The sequence below is a fragment of the Rhinatrema bivittatum genome, chromosome 1, assembly GCF_901001135.1.
Source record: "Rhinatrema bivittatum chromosome 1, aRhiBiv1.1, whole genome shotgun sequence".
Classification (NCBI taxonomy): domain Eukaryota; kingdom Metazoa; phylum Chordata; class Amphibia; order Gymnophiona; family Rhinatrematidae; genus Rhinatrema; species Rhinatrema bivittatum.
The window spans coordinates 53,944,478-53,961,837 of record NC_042615.1 but is presented as its reverse complement, the minus strand read 5'-3'; the positions used below and the strand labels follow the sequence as shown (position 1 = coordinate 53,961,837).

General features: G+C 42.9%; 1 protein-coding gene across 1 annotated transcript in view; it reads left to right on the top strand.

The window, feature by feature from the left end:
* Window positions 1-10,950: 10,950 nt before the first annotated feature.
* The window catches only part of LOC115092544, a 447,216-nt gene continuing 440,806 nt past the window's right edge, over window positions 10,951-17,360 (top strand). The window contains exon 1 of the mRNA XM_029603496.1: window positions 10,951-11,253. Coding sequence (XP_029459356.1) covers window positions 11,082-11,253 — 172 coding nt within the window. The 5' untranslated portion in view covers window positions 10,951-11,081. The remainder of the gene's footprint in view (window positions 11,254-17,360) is intronic.

Sequence of the window (17,360 nt, the reverse complement as noted above, 5' to 3'; positions counted from 1 at the left end):
CCAAACCCATATCTGAGATCATCAATTGTTCCCTCACCCTTGGCAACATCCCCGACATGCTTAAACAAGCAATTATCAAACCTATCCTAAAGAAACCCAATCTCGACCCATCAGAACTCACTAACTATCGTCCAATCTCAAACCTTCCCTTCTTAGCCAAAATCACAAAAAAGTAGTAAACATCCATCTCTCTGAATACCTAGACAAACATATTTATTTATTTATAACTTTTTTTATACCGAAGTTCAGGTAACAGAATTACTTATCACTCCGGTTTACATTACAACAGGTAGTAAACAATGACAACATATGTCTTACAATGAACAAGGGAGTGAACAACTTGGATAACATAACATAACATAACTAGGAACAGTAACAGTACACACTATTGGAGCAAAACAAGCCCATGGGGAGGGAGATTTGCTAATGGGGGGGGGGGGGGAGGGGGGAAGGTTGTTCGGGGAGGGGGGGGAGGAAGGAGTAATTTATTATTAATGAGTAAAAACATGAACATAGGTTCTGGGTGTCAACAGTATGAAAACAGTCTGTGGGAGCTGTGGAAGACTTAGTAAGTTAAGGGAATGCTTGACCGAACAGCCATGTCTTGAGTCTTTTTTTGAACGTGTTGGGGCAATGTATCAGCCTTAGCTCCGGAGGAGCTAAGGCTGATACACAGCAGGCCCCACTGTTTGGGGCCTGCTGTGGATAGAGCTCTTTTACTTAAAGCTGTTTTTATGGGAGGTGCGTGTAGAGTTCCTTTTTGTGCTAATCTTAGCGGTCGGGAAGACGTGTAAAGCTGAAGAGGGATTCTGAGGTCCAGTGGAATTGTTGAATATGGCTTTGTGGGTGATTGATAAAAGTTTAAAGAGGATTCGAGATTTGACTGGGAGCCAGTGGAGCTTCTTTAGAATTGGTGTTATATGATCTCTTTTATTGGATTTAGTGAGACGCCTTGCTGTAGCGTTCTGTAACAGTTGAAGAGGCTTTAGGGTGTAGACTGGGAGTCCGTGTAGCAGTGAATTACAATAGTCCATTTTCGAGAAGATGATGGATTGTAAACTGATCTGAAATCATGGAAATGAAGGAGGGGTCAAAGCCTTTTTAGAACTTGGAGTTTGTAGTAGCACTCTTTAACTGTAGTGTTGATGAAACCAGAATAGCTCAGTTGGTTATCCATGACCACCCCAAGGTTTCTGACCCGAGGGGAGAGAACTGGGAGCGACGTAAGGTGAGAGCTATTCAATGGAAGGGTGCCATCTTGAGTGATCAGGAGGAATTCTGTCTTGTCAGTGTTGAGTATCAAGTTGAGATTAGACAGGAGTTTGTTAATGGAGAGGAGGCAGGGGTTCCAAAAAAGTACGGTCCTTTGTAGTGATTCGGTGATAGGAATAAGGATTTGGACGTCATCTGCATATAAGTAATGGGTTAACTTTAGATTGGAGAGGAGATGACAAAGTGGGAGAAGATAGATATTGAATAACGTAGGGGATAGCGAAGAGCCTTGAGGGACCCCTAAGGAGGAACTGAACGGTGGTGACTCTTTGCTATTGATCTTAACTTTGTAGTATCTGTTCTGGAGGAAAGATTTGAACCAGTTTAGAGCTTTGTTTTTGATGCCGATCTCGGATAGTCTTTCTATGAGATAATCATGGTTGACTGTGTCAAAGGCGGCCGAAAGATCAAGGAGGATGAGCAGACAGGGATGTTTGTTTTCTAGATTCATGAGAATGTTGTCTGACAGAGATAAAAGAAGAGTTTCGGTACTGTGGGATTTGCGAAAGCCTAATTGAGCCGGGGAGAGGATGTTGTTATTTTCAAGGAATTCAGAGAGCTGTTTGTTGACTATTCTTTCCAGGATTTTGGCAATGATCGGAAGATTATCAATCGGGCGGAAATTTGCTGGGTTATCTGTAGAGAGATTTGGTTTTTTTAATAAGGTTTTAAGATGGCAAGTTTGAGGGGGTCAGGGACCAGGCCCTGTGATAGAGAGGCGTTAATGATCTGGGTGATAGGCTTAGCGACGTCTTTAGCACAGGTTATGAGAAGGTTAGCTGGAATTGCATCAAGAGGGTGTGAGAATGGCTTGAGTTTCTTTAGAAGGTTTTCTATCTCTAAAGAAGATGTAAGCTCGAAATCCTCTAAGCGGGCCGTTTGTTGCGAGGAGGCTGAGGAGAGTTGAGAATAATTTGAGCTGAGTAGTAGATCAGGAGAGCATAGATGATGCTGGGAAGGAACCTTATTGCTTGTACGGGAGGCGAGTAAGTTTGTTATTTTATTTTTGAAGTATGTGGCAAGTTCGGTAGCTTTAGTAGCAGCTTTGTCATCTGGGATAGTTGAAGTAGGTGGTTTGGTGAGTGATGAGACCAGGGAAAAGAGGGCTTTTGGGTCGTGGATGAAGTGATTGATTTTTTGAGAGTAGAAGTCTCTTTTTGTCTGAAGAATGTCGATCCTGTATTTGTGCATGAGTGATTTAAAGGTCGATAAGTTAGATGAGGAGGGGTTCTTTCGCCAATTCTGTTCCTTTTTTCTAAGTTCACGTTTCAATGTTGTTAATTGTGGGGTGAACCATGGGTTTTTTTTGTCATTGTTGTCACTGATGATTTTGGTTGTAAGAGGGCAGGTTGCATCAGCCACTTTGTTAGTGATTTTTATCCAAGAGGTCAGAGCAGTGTCAGCATCCGAAGGGTCGATATGGGATAACTCGGAGGATAAGTGAGAGCTGAGGGTTTCCTGGTTGCATAACTTTCTGAATTGGACTGTGGATTTCTGTGTTACCGAGGGAGTTGAATGTAGGTATTGGAGGGAAGTAGAGATAAGCTTGTGGTCCGACCAAGGAATTGGCATACAATTGATATGCGACGCTAGAGTAAAGCTTTGGTTAATGAAGATGAGATCTAGCATGTGTCCTGCTTTATGGGTGGGTTCATTGATTAGCTTCTTGAAACCCATGCAGCTGAGGGAGCTGAGGAAGGATTCGCAATTGGAGGAGCGAGGAGTGGCGACCACGTGGAGATTGAAGTCTCCTAACAGAATGGTTGGTGAGTCAATGTTAATGTGTTTTACAATGTATTCTATTAAAGGAGAAGGGTCTTCATCAAGACGTCCAGGGGGGGCGTAAATAAGGCCTATTTGTAACTGAGAGGATTTGAAAATTGAGAATTCCAAGGAAGGTGAGGAGATAGTTGAATGTAATGACAAACCAAGTTTTTTGTTGGCAGCGAGTAGCAGGCCGCCTCCTCTTCTTTTCAATCTGGGGACGGAGAAGATGTCGTAGGTTTGTATGGGGAGTTGATTGAGGAGGACCGTGTCTTCAGGTTTAAGCCATGTTTCTGTAATGGCGCACAGGTCTAGCTGCTCATCCATGAGGTAGTCATATAAGAGGTGGGATTTTTTTTACGATTGATTGAGCATTCAGTAGAGTTAGGGAGAAAAGGGTGAGACCCAGGAGTTGGTTGAGAGGTGAGAGCATGATGGGAATATATCTTTTTTGTTGTTGCCAAGTTTTGATGTTGTGAGTCTCCTGTGGTAGTGTATGGTGGGAATGGCTGAGATGAGCATGCTTATTATCTTTAGGCTGAAATGATCCGGCGTTTGGTCTGTGTGGGGGAAGCAAGATATCAGACTCAGAGGGAGAAAGATCAGTGGGGTCCTGCAGAGTCAGGTCGGGTCGGGTCTCGGGGCTGTACGAAGGGGCGTACAAAGGGGCAGGCCCCTTTGTCGCACTCCTTCAGCACGCGACGCCGGGCGTCTGGAAATTCTACAACACAGAAATGGCTTCTGGAAATTCTACAACACAGAAACACTACTTTTATCACTTACTGACACCATACTCAAAGGTATGGACAATGGGCATTCCTACATCTTAGCAATGCTCGACATATCATCAGCATTCAACACAATCAGTCATAAAATTCTATTAAACCAACTCACAAACATCGGCATAACAGGAACCACCTTCCAATGGTTCGAATCATACCTCAAAAATAGACATTACAAGGTCAAATTGGGTAACTTTGAATCTGGCCCCATCGACCTAACCTGAGGTGTACCCCAAGGCTCCACCCTTTCCTCTACCCTCTTCAATATCTACATGTTACCCCTCTGCCAACTCCTATCTGACCTAGGCCACTCCCATTTCATCTATGCGGACGACGTCCAAGTACTTATCCCAATCACCGATTCCCTACACACCTCACTAAAACTCTGGGACAATTGTATCAATGCAATCACTCAACTATTCACTAAACTCAACCTCTCACTCAATACTACCAAAACTGAACTCCTCTTCATTTCCCACAATCCCCTCACCATCACCCACCCTCACCCCAACACCTTACCCCCCCTCCTACACATGTACGTAACCTTGGTGTCACCTTCGACAACCAACTAAACTTTAAAACCTTCATTAAATCCACCATGAAAGAATCAGGCCGATACAGTACAGCGTGCTCTGGTGGAGCGCACTGTTAACCGGCATTTGGACACGCGTTTTCAACGCGCAAGCTTTACCCCTTATTCAGTAAGGGGTAATAGAGCGTTGAAAACGCGCGTCCAACCCCCCCACCGAGACTAATAGCACCCGCAACATGCAAATGCATGGTGATGGCCCTATTAGTCATTCCCGCATGATATTAGTCATTCATGGCGATATTAAGTCGGAGGTCCCAAAAGTTAAAAAAAGTAAAAAAATAAAATAAAATTTTAAAGCAGCCCGCAGCTCGTGGGTTGAAAACCGGACTCTCAATTTTGCCAGCGTCCGGTTTCCGAACCCGTGGCTGTCAGCGGGCTCGAGAACCTACGCCGGTAAAATTGAGCATCGGCTGTCAAACCCACTGACAGCCGCCGCTCCTGTCCAAAAAGAGGCGCTAGGGACGCACTAGTGTTCCTAGTGCCTCTTTTTACCGCGGGCCCTAATTTAAATATTTTGGTTTACTGAATCGCGTGCACAGGACACTGGCCTGTGCGCATGCCAGGAGAGTGAGCGCTCGCCTGCTATCCCGCGAACTTTACTGTATAGGCCTGTAAGTTATTTCAAACTGCAGGTCCTGAATAAACTAAGACCCCTCCTACACTTCAATAATTTTCGCACTGTCCTTCAGGCTTTAATTTTCTCAAAAATTGACTATTGTAATTTCCTCCTCCTAGGCCTCCCCGCCTCTACCATCAAACCCCTCCAAATACTACAGAATGCTGTAGCCAGAATCCTCACAAATACACGCAGGAATGACCACATTACGCCTATCCTAAGAGACCTCTATTGGCTCCCAATACCCTGCAGAATTCTTTACAAGACCCTCTCCCTCATACACAAGACCTTACACAACCAAGACTTCCAATGGCTCAATGACTCACCACTTCCACTCATCTAATAGACCTACCAGATCTGCCTATAAAGGAACTCTCCACATAACATCCCCTAAACTCACGCACCTTTCTTCCACAAGAGATCGAGCCCTATCGATAGCAGGCCCCATAAGCTGGAACTCTATGCCGCCTGACATCCGCATGGAAGCATGTACCCAGAAATTAGAAAAAAATTAAAAACACCCCTACCCCTACCCCCTCCCTCCTCCTTCCCTCACTCTTCCTCCCCCCCTCTAGCCTCCTCAGAATCTCTTCCCCCCGTTCCCTGTAAATATTACCTGTTTTCCCCTGTGGAATTATATACTCTCCCTAATTATTATTCCTAGCATTTGTTATTAATACCTCCCATTTTTATACACCTTTGTTAACCATTTGTATCTTTCTGCTTTTGTTTTCCCACCGTTCCATGTAAATATTGTTTTTTACAGTTCCTTGTAAACCGATACGATGTGCAAACGGTTATCGGTATAAAAAAACCTTAAATAAAATAAATAAATATTAAGATGGGGGCTAAGAATCACAGTTTTGGGACCACAGTCACATATTATTGCAAGATTTAAGAATGTTAAAACAGCATGCCATTCTTCATCTTACTTGCCAAGTGGCAAAAGATCTAGGCATCATAGTGGATAATACTTTAAAATCGTCGGCTCAGTGTGCTGCAGCAATCAAAAAAGCAAACAGAATGTTAGGAATTATTAGGAAGGGAATGGTTAATAAAACGGAAAATGTCATTATGCCTCTATATCACTCCATGGTGAGACCGCACCTTGAATACTGTGTACAATTCTGGTCACCGCATCTCAAAAAAGATATAGTTGCAATGGAGAAAGTACAGAGAAGGGCAACCAAAATGATAAAGGGGATGGAACAGCTCCCCTATGAGGAAAGGCTGAAGAGGTTAGGGCTGTTCAGCTTGGAGAAGAGATGGCTGAGGGAGGATATGGTAGAGGTCTTTAAGATCATGAGAGGTCTTGAACAAGTAGATGTGAATCAGTTATTTACACTTTCGTATAATAGGACTGGGGGCATTCCATGAAGTTAGCAAGTAACACATTTAAGACTAATTGGAGAAAATTCTTTTTCACTCAACGCACAATAAAGCTCTGGAATTTGTTGCCAAAGGATGTGGTTAGTGCAGTTAGTGTAGCTGGGTTCAAAAAAGGTTTGGATAAGTTCTTGGAGGAGAAGTCCATTAACGGCTATTAATCAAGTTTACTTAGGGAATAGCCACTGCTATTAATTGCATCAGTAGCATGGGATCTTCTTAGTGTTTGGGTAATTGCCAGGTTCTTTTGGCCTGGTTTGGCCTCTGTTGGATACAGGATGCTGGGCTTGATGGACCCTTGGTCTGACCCAGTTTCGCAATTTCTTATATTCTTATGTTCTTATTAATAATAATTTGCATTTTAACAGTACCTTTCTCCCAAAGTGTGATCCCTTCAGTATATAGTGAAAATGTTTCCCATAGGCACAAAATAGGAGAAAATTTAGTGCATCGGCCCCACTTAGAAACACAAATACAGCTATTTTGGGGTTAGAAAGTCTAGATAACAATTTTGATTTCAATTATAGATTCCAATGGGGAACAGGAATCAATGTTGTTACCCAGCCAATGACTTTGTTCAAAAAGGACTCTTCCTTCACTCTATGACTATGAAAAAAAATGTATTTAAAAAGGCCATAAGTTGGGGAAGGGAAGCTCTGGGAGAAAAAGGATACCGCCCAAGTCGTACAAATAATCAGTGGAATAATGAGAATTAGATCGAGTCCATATTATAATTCTTCAGATTCCTTATTAGTTAAATGGTAAACAGAAAACTGCAAATGTCTTTCCAAGCAGAAAAATAATGAATATTTGTAATGTACATCTACGGAGCAGAACTTGGAATACATTTGAACCAAATTTGTAAATATCTTCTTGTTTGGGTGTATTTTTGTGGTGAAGTAGACAAACCCCTACATATTTAATGGACAGAAAATGTCTAGTATCCTGTTTACTTTCTGTAGGGAACCACATTAAACAGCATTAATTGGTGAGTCCAAGTGAGGTCACAAAGGCTCTGCTTGAAAAGCAGTTTTCTTCCTTCTGTGAGAGAGAGCTTCAGAGAGGCAACTCTCCACAGTAGTTGATGATCTATTGTATGTATTATAAAAAGCAATATCAGGTATAATTGATTTATTATGTTTATTTCATATTGATGTTAACAATGTAGCTATATCATCTTTAGTTTGTCTATCAGGTGATTCATTTGTTTTATATACGTTAAACTTAATTGACTAATGATGGTGTTTGCTCAGTAATGCATTTGATCCAAAGGCTGTTGTGTTTGATTTAGTAGGTGTTACCTTTCATAAGTTGTATAATATATGAGACTTGGTGGGTGATGAATGTGATTCAAGCAGCATTGTATCTGATTTGATTAGTGATCTGATTTTCAGTGAAGAATGAAATTATCGCCACAGGCCGTGCCTTCATTTCAGTACAAAGTGTGCCAAAGCAATTATATAGTGAATTTATTTCTGTGTACAAGGCATGGATAATGTAACACAGGTTTCAATATATGATATATTCATTTTAGTGAGTTATATATCGCTATTATTTTTAAATTGTTAACTGAGTAGTAGCATGCACAGCACATAAGAGCATCAACTTACCATAATGTAAATTTTCACGTAGAAATATTTTTCCTAATTTATTTTATTTAAAAGTAAAATATCTCAGGAAAAGGGTGTAAGGTAGCAACTTATTCATTGTAAAAATATCTCATTAATTTATACTAAAGGAGGCATCTCGTCATTATTTTGTGAGTTATTTTAAATCTATATTCTTACCATGAATAGTATATTATGTCATGAAAAATTGGTCACACAAAAGTTGTTTTTGATCATTGAATGAGGTAGACAGACTTACTAAAGGTATCATGGCTCTTTTTTTTCTTTAACAAGAACCTTATTTTTCTTGAATAATATTAATGGGCATTTGATGTCTCTGTGTTTCTATGATGTGCATTAGCTGGTGTGCTTAAATGAATCTAGTGAGAAGTCACATAATTAACACTTTAGAATGTATAGTGCAGGTCTTGAAGAGACACTACTTCATTTTCTTTTGGCCTGGCAGTTTTCTCATTTGGGTTCCGGCACAATCAGAACAGACCTTCACCGGGCTATGGCACATTGAGCCTTCATTTGCAACTACCCTCACAGTAATAGTCCTAGCCCAGGGTCCACAATCTGTTGTTGCCTCTTAAACCCAGGATACATGCACCCTGATTTTGACTATTAGATGTTGCTGTTGTGCAATGGCTGACTCTTCCCCTCTTCAGGCTTTGAAGGCTGTCTTTGCAGTATCTCCAGCCACAGCTGGCATGAAGAGCAGAAGCCAGGTTTAGAAATCAAACCCAGGTGCCCTGCATGGCAGCACATCACACTGGCACCGAGTCACTGGGCTGGCCCTATCGCCTTCTTAACATGTCTTCTATCTTTAAAGAGGGAACACTGGCTTTTTTGAGGCTAAAACACACTTTTTATACTTCAAAGAAATTTCATTCACTTTCTCACTGCTACACTGACCTGACAACCCAGATAGACTTGCGCTAAGTCTAAGCATTGGAAAAGGTGGGACAGTATGCTTCCACTGCTGCTTCCTCTCTATTCTAGAAAGTTTGTGCAGACAAATAAATATTGTAGCAAGTAGGGATGTGAATCGTTTTTTGACGATTTAAAACAATCGTCAGATATATTTTAAATCGTCAAAAATCGTTAGAGCCGCGATACAATAGCAATTCCCCCGATTTATCGTCAAAAAATCATAAATTGGGGGAGGGGGGAGGGCGGGAAAACCGGCACACCAAAACAACCCTAAAACCCACCCGACCCTTTAAAACAAATCCCCCACCCTCCCGAACCCCCCCAAAATGTTTTAAATTACCTGGGGTCCAGTGGGGGGGGGGGGTCCCGGTGCGATCTCCCGTGATCTCTTCCATTCAGTGTAAGTGTTAAGCTTTGTTAACAGCTAACATGATTTGGGAGCATAACTCAGCCTTTTGAAAACTTGTTCTAAAATGTTTTGAATTTGAGATATCTGAGTCATTGAATGTGATGCATGATCTACCATAGTCATGATCCATAATTTGGTTCTTGCAATCCCCTTTCCCATGACCACAGATTTTTTCCAACACATGAACAAAATCCTTTGGTAATTCTAGGATTGAGGATTTTGCTCCTGATCCTTAACTGTGTCATGGAAACAAATCTTTGCATGTTTGGGTAAAATCTTTGATCCCAGTGGTGTAATTTAAGATCATTCTTTGAATCAGCGATTATGGTATACCAAACTAACCCATGGATACTTAAACCTGCTTTTTCTCTGAGTTCAATTTTATGGAAATTAATTTGCATAAAGTTGAGGTGCAATCTATGTCCACTATTTTCCTCACCTAACCAAAACACACTTTTGTGAATGCCTCCTTATAAAGTGGCTAAAAGTATATGCGTTGTTCCACTATACATCACTATTAACCTGTGTATGTGGCTTTGAAAATTGGCCTCATTTTCTGTGTAAGGTGATTTTCCAGTCTCACTTGGGTAATTTGTGAAGCAATTCAGGGGCTGGATAAATTGGACATAAGCAAGGTATACTTAGATAATGCATTTTTCAAAGCATTTTCCAACCTGGCTTGGGTAACATCTGAATCAGCTTAGCAGCTGGATAAATAGAACATTAGCAGGATGATTCCACAATTATCCAGAGCGCAAAATGCTTGATTGCAAGGAAGAAGTGGACATGGCTGCTACACTACGGAGAGTCCTGCTGCTAAAGGAGCAGCACTAAAAGTAAGTCTCAGAGAGGATTACCATCTAGTCCACCTAGCAGCCCAGGCATGCTGGGGTGGAGCTGTACAAAAGAGGGGAAAAATATGGGAATTTAATGAAATTGCTTTCTCAGATATATGACTAAATGCAGTCTTCCCAAAAAAGCATTTAAATTCACATTAAATAATGTAGAATTATGCAATGATAGTTCTATTTTGATACAGTTTCCTTTATACTGCTTAATTTACATCTTGCCTCCCAATTTCCTATAATCGTTTGACGTATAAATGGGGTAACCATGTTATTTTTGGATTCATAGAATCTTTGTATTACTTTTTTTTGAATCAGTAAGAACCTGAATTACACTGTCTTTTTCTGAATATTGTTCTGTAAATTTGATTTGGAAAATTCAATAAATAAATAATTTTAAAAAAATGTAGAATCATAAATTTTTTTGAACTGTTTCTGGCACTCCTAATTTTTCTATCTGTATATCTTGATAAGGGGGGGGTTCTCTGCCTGTGATCTACAGATAACAGTTATTACAATTTGCAAGTGCCAAAAAATGACCAATGAGAAAAAACATAGCAGGGAGAGGAAGGACACAGACTAGACTGTTCTAGAAGTCTTTATATGCTTTCAGTTGCAAAATATTCTCAGAAAATCAAGTAAGAAAATAGTTGAACGCTGCAAATTTCATAGTGTAAAACTTTTGCTTTAGAAGAAGGACCAGATTAATAGGATAAATATTTGTTTTGTTGACAGAAACTGACTAGATTTTTGCTGACATGGGCAGCTTCTAAAATCCTGCAGAGTCCCACAGAGAAGACCTATAATTTTCACTGACCCCCAGAGGGCAAAGGTGCAGCCACATCGACCATTTTCAGATAGCAAGGCTCAAAATGGCTTTTCCCACCACCCCACTGTTAGAAGGATTCTCCAGGATTACTGAAAAAAAGAGTCCTACAAGGTGCCTCAGATCTGCATGGTTGAAAAAATATCCCAAAAAGACTATCAATAAAACCAGGAAGGAAGTTCTGGAGTCGGAACCAAATACTGTTGTCAAAGAAGAAGGTGAGGCTGCTAATCTATTTTTTTGATCTGAGAAAGAAAAGAATTGTGATGAAGTCATGTTGTACTGAACAAATCCCTGTGTTCTGTAAATTATGCAAAATGCAGCAAAGTATTTCAGGGTTTTAAATACAATTTTGTTTTGTATTGAAAAAAGTGAAAAAAAAAAAGTGGCTGAATCACTCAGTTTGAAATCGGAAAGAAGGCCATGGTGAATAGCTATTTGTGGAGGCTGGTGAATAAAAAATTGATATTCTAAGTTGGAGGAGAGGCTTAAGGGAGGCTAAATAGTGGCGTATTGTATGATAATGATATTTAGTGAAGCATTTGGTATCTGCCCAGTGCCAATATGTTGAAATGGCATTAGGTGTCTCATTACGCTATGTATGACCCTAAACTATCCCTTTTGGACATACTCATAGGGTCATTTTATATTGTGCAATGTGCTGCTATTGCAGCGGTATTATTAAAATTAGGGGAAGGAGAGGAGTGTGGGTGGAGTTATCTCCTGGCAGCTCTGCGGGCGATAATGTTTTTCTCATTATCGCTGGCAGCACTGTGGGAAAGAACTACACCATTTTTCCCCGTGGCACTATGGGGGCGATAGTGTATGTTGTGCCTGCACCGCGGTAGCCAAAACTGCAGCGCCGCGATGCGGCCGGCTGCCCACTATCACCCCCTGCCCCTTTTTTTTTTGCAACACATCATTCTGTTTTAAATATAGCAGAATGATGAATCTTCTATAAATATAGCAGAAAAGATGAATCTGGGGAAAGTCAGTTAGATGATGTCAGTCCTTTCCAGAAAACAATGGGGAACATAAGTATCATGCTGGGTCAGACCAAGGTCCATCAAGCCCAGCATCCTGTTTCTGACAGTATCCAGTCCAGGTTACAATTATCTAGCAGATCCCATAAAATAGATCTAATTCCTCTTACTCACTTCCAGAGATAGCAATAGCTTTCTTTGATCTACCTGGCTAATAATGTGTTATGGACTTATCATGTAGGAACTTATCCAAACCTCTTTTAAACCCACTATGCTAGTCACCTTGATCACATCCTCTGGCAACAGATACCACAGTTTGATAGTAAGGTGAGTGAAAAAGTACTTTCTACAATCTGTTTTGAATCCTGTTGATTGTTAGTTTCATGGAGTGTCTCCTTGTTTTAGTATTATTTGAAAGGGTAAATAACTATCCTTTATTTACCCGTTCCACTGAACGAATGATGTTATAAACTTCTATTATCCCTTCTTAGCTGTCTCTTTTCCAAGTTGGAGAGCCCTAGCTTGAGTAACCTCTCTTCATAGGATTGATGTTCCATTTCCTTTATCACTTTTGTCGACATCCTCTGCACCTTTTCTAGTTCTTCTATGTCTTTCTTGAGATGTGGTGACCAGAACTGCACATAATACTCAAGTTGTGGTAATTCCACAGCTCAATACAGAGGCAATATGATATTTTCCATTTAATTCTCCATTCCCTCTCAGATCATTCATAACATTCTATTTTTTTTTGACTGCTGCCTTACACTGAGCCGAGGATTTCGATAAGATCCTACTAGAACTCTATCAGAAGTTCTGCTCCTAGCTAGCATTTTCTGGTGTAGAATCTTAAGTCCATGGCTGTTCCTTGGTTTTGTTTAGTTTTCAGGAGGAAGACCTTTGGGGTCTCTGGATTGAGACCTGGGTTCAGAAAGGAGACACCCTTTTGAAGGACTGTGTGTGACACAATATAGACCTTACCTAGAAACCTGTTAATGTTTCATGATTCAGAGAGAGTTTCACACTCCATATCTCAGATTTTGATTTCCCCTTTTAAGTCTTTGTTTTTCTAGCATGCCTGAGCACTCACCCAGAGCTCAGTGTATGCCGACTCAAAATGTTGTATTTCTCATTCTGAGAACATATGTGAACTTTATGAGTTCTGAAGAGGAGTGGGTTTTCAGCCATTCCTGGATGAAGGTGTGAAGGGGAGAAAGGAGTTGCCTGGACTTAGTAGTAGGTTCACTATCTGTTGTGTCCATCGGTTCCCGATGCCCTCTCTCTACCTTCCTTACCTCTTTGGCGCCTCCCTCTTCGCCCACGGGAAGATTGGCTGCTGCGGCGTCCTTCTGCCGAAGTCCTCCAGCGTCCCCAGACTGGCTAGACGCTGCAACCCGTCATGTTTCCTGGAGGCCTAGGGGCGCGTACGTGGTGTGGCCCCGACTGAAGTACTGGCGATGGCGCAAACCTCAGGGGTGTCCCCCTGAGATGACGTCACCCGCGACGGATATATAAGGGCTTAGAATTTGCTAACAGATTGAGTTAGCAAGGGTACGGGTTTGGGTTACTCTAACTAAGCTACTCTGCCTCCTCGGACTTACCAGGGGTACCCGCTCCTCGGGGGTTTTGCTCTCTCCTTTGTTTTTCAGGTGACAGTCTGGAACCGGTACTCGCTCCTTGAGGGCCCTCGTTCCCAGACTTGCTCCGTATTCTCTTCTGCCTGGAAGCCATCACTGCCAACTACATCAGTGAGTTACCATCATTCTCTCAGAGCTTTTCCTGGAACCAGGTACTCGCTCCTCGAGGGCCTATACATTCCAGCTCCTGGGCTTCTATGAGACATTGTGTGAGTGTTACCATCAGGTTTGGTACATGAACTCTGCATACCCTGCCTACTCACTATATTTCAGTTTCTCTACAGCTCAGCCTCCAGGGATTGCTGTTCCAGTATCTGAGGGACTACAGCTCAGCCGGGCATTCCAGCTCATTACTGCCACCTCTGGTGGTTCAGTATACTGTCTAATAAAAGAACTAGTGTGTGTCTGTCTCCTAACTCTGAACCTGACCAGTGGTCCCTCTCAGGATCTTCCCCGGGGGCGTGGTCATCTGCCACCGGTCCAAGGATCCACCCACAACTCTCCTAAATAACAACAGATTGCTAACTCCCTAGCAGACTGCTAACTCCTAACTCAACACTATCATCTCAGGGAGATTCAAGGAGAAAACGAGTATAAAGATGCTCATCAAGTACTGTGCATAAGGATAAGAAAGAACTGCAAGAGAGGTAGGAGTGTTTGGGATTTTTCTGTATGGACTTTGACTAAATTGAACAATTGGGAGGGAGCATATCAATTGGGAGGGAGCATACCAACTGCTCCATAATTGATTTAAAAGAGAGATTAGACTTATCAATTAGAATTTACTTTAACGATTCAAAAAAATTTACTAAAAAGAAGGAAGGTCAAATCTACTTAAAGAACTAATAGGGTGATGCATCAAGCCATGGTAGGACTATAACACATGTTAAACAGAGTATATCTTGCAATAAACACTATATATCATGTGATTATAGAAACACAGAAACATAGAAATGACAGCAGAAAAGGACCAAATGATCCACCCAGTCAGCCTAGCAAGCTTATGCCAATATCTGCTGCACTGTGCAGGTCACTCTCATGCTTATCAGTTTCCCAGACTGTAAATGTCAGGGCCCTCGGATATTGTCCGAATCCAGTTTTCCCTAACCCCTGCCTTGGAAGCAGAGAGCAATGATGAAGTCATATCAAAGGTATTAGGCTTAATGATTAAGGGTAGTAAAAGTTGCATTAGCAAGTTACCCCAATGTTTATTTGTTCCCCAAACCATAAAAGTCAGGGCCCTCGTTGGTTGCTGTCTGAATTCAATTCCCCTTTTCCCATTGCTGTTGAAGCAGAGAGCAATGATGGAGTTGCATTAAGTCTAGATACTGTATTTGTTAAGGGTAGCAGCTGCCACAGCAGCAAGTTACTCCCATGTACTCTTTTCTTTAATTCCATATTCTAGCCTTTAGGGATCCACAGTGTTTATTCCATGCCCCTTTGAATTACTTCACAGTTTTCATCTTCACCACCTCCTCTGGAAGGGCATTCCAGGCATTCACCACCCTCTCCATAAAGAAATATTTCCTGACATTGGTTCTGAGTCGTCCTCCTTGGAGTTTCATTTCATGACCTCTAGTTCTTTGATTTCTTTCCGAAGGAAAAGGTTTGATGATTGTGCATCATTAAAACCTTTCAAGTATCTGAAGTTTTGTATCATATCTCCCCTGCACCTCCTCTCTTCTAGGATATATATATATTCATATCCTTCAACCTCTCCTCATAAGTCTTCCAATGCTGACCCTTCGCCAATTTGGTTGCTTTCCTTTGGACCACCTCTATACTGTCTTTATCCTTTTTGAGATATGGACATCAGTACTGAATGCAGTACTCCAGGTAAGGCCTCACCAAGGACATGTACGAAAGCATTTGTTATGCTCCGCGGCCGCAGGCGGCTGCAGCTGCTGTTGCTCACCTCTTTGTTTGCTGCCTTAACTCCACCCTTTCGTTCTCGGGCCTCCTCGAGCAGCATGGATGCCGCCGACCGCTATCTTACTCGTGGGGTTCCCTAGGCGCGTGCACTCCCCGACCTGCTTTAACTACCTCATGGTGGGAACTCCACCAGATGACGTCACTCAACATGGATACTTAAGCTCACCAGCCCAGACAGACAGCGACTTGGCAACGAGTTCACTTGCTACAACTACCTACTCTCTCTGCAACGCTGTTCCGGTTCCTACTTCCATGTTGGAGACTATCAGGAACTCGCACCTTGGGGGCTCTATCTGTCTCTTGGCTATCTGCTCCTCGGAGGGCCTTCACACGGATTCCTGCCTGCCTCACTCCCCGAGGCTTCTCCGGACCTGCTATTGCCTTCAGTCGCTGTGAGTACTATGCTGCGATTCCTGTGGCATTCTCTATGTGGGATCTCTCTCCGGTGTACCCTGCTCTACGGACCATTGCCATGACATCTGAAGAGGAACCCTCGCCGGTGTACCCTGCTCCGCGGACCACCACCGTGACCTCCCACCGAGGAACCCTCTTGTATACCATCTCTACGGACCCAGTGTACTTTAGTGACTGTACTTCTACTGACACTCCCGCTCCTAGGGTAGTGTTGCAACTATTTGTCTGCAGCTGTGCTGTCGCTCTGTGGCCCGCCTCCAGGGGTCACTCTCTTTCTCTCTCTCATTCTACCCACTGCTGTATCCCATCCCGCAGCCGAGACTCGACCTCCCGATGGTGAGGCTCAGTGGGGCTCCTCCCCTGGGCAGTTCCACCTCTCGCCTCAGTCAAAGGCTCCACATACTTACAAATCCTAACAGATTGCCAAGACCATGGACCCGGTGTAGGGGATTCATGGACCAGTGCAACATGCACTTTTCCTTGCAACCTGCATACTTCCCTGATGTTGCTACTAAAACAACATACATCCTATCTCTGCTGGAAGGACGGGCATTGGCCTGGACGTCACCCCTGTGGGAACGAGCGGACCTGATCCTCCAAGACCTGCCGGGCTTCCTTGCTCTCTTCCGCTCCATCTTTGATGATCCCGCTCATAAGGCCGTCACCAGCTCCACTTTATTGCACCTGCATCAAGGTACCAGATCCCGTACTGACTTCGTCATCGAGTTCAGGACCCTTGCATCTGAGCTACACTGGGATTTGGGCTGCCTACATGCCATCTTCCTCGAAGGGCTGAGTCCCCACATCAAAAATGAGCTAGTAGCTCGAGAACTCCCCGAGACTCTGGTTGCCCTCGTGTACCTCGCAGGCTGTATCAACCGCCATCTTCGTGAACACTCCCATGAGACCAGAGGACCTAAGAGGGTGGCTACGGACACTCCTCGCATCTATCCAGTACCCTACACGAAGACTACTACTCCACAAGATGCCGATGAGGAGGAACCAATGCAGATGAGGCGCAGCCACTTATCCTCGAAGGGGAAACGTCGCCGCCTACGTTCAGGCTATGCATGTACTGTGGTCAACCCGGACATGCGGTACCTGCCTGCCCACCATGTCCGGGAAACTTCCAGGCCTATCTCCTTCTCCTCCATTAATTTTACTTGTTTCCATTAACTCAGGTCCCCTGGAATTTCACACCCTAGCCTTAGTGGATTCTGGGGCTGGTGGTAATTTTATCCTCCGATAGCTGGTGGAGCATCTTTGGATCCCCACGGTACGCACTCCTATGCCACTATTGCTTTCCTCCATCCATAGTGAGCCGCTGCCTGGTGAGGTTATTTGCTCGACAGTTCCGATCTG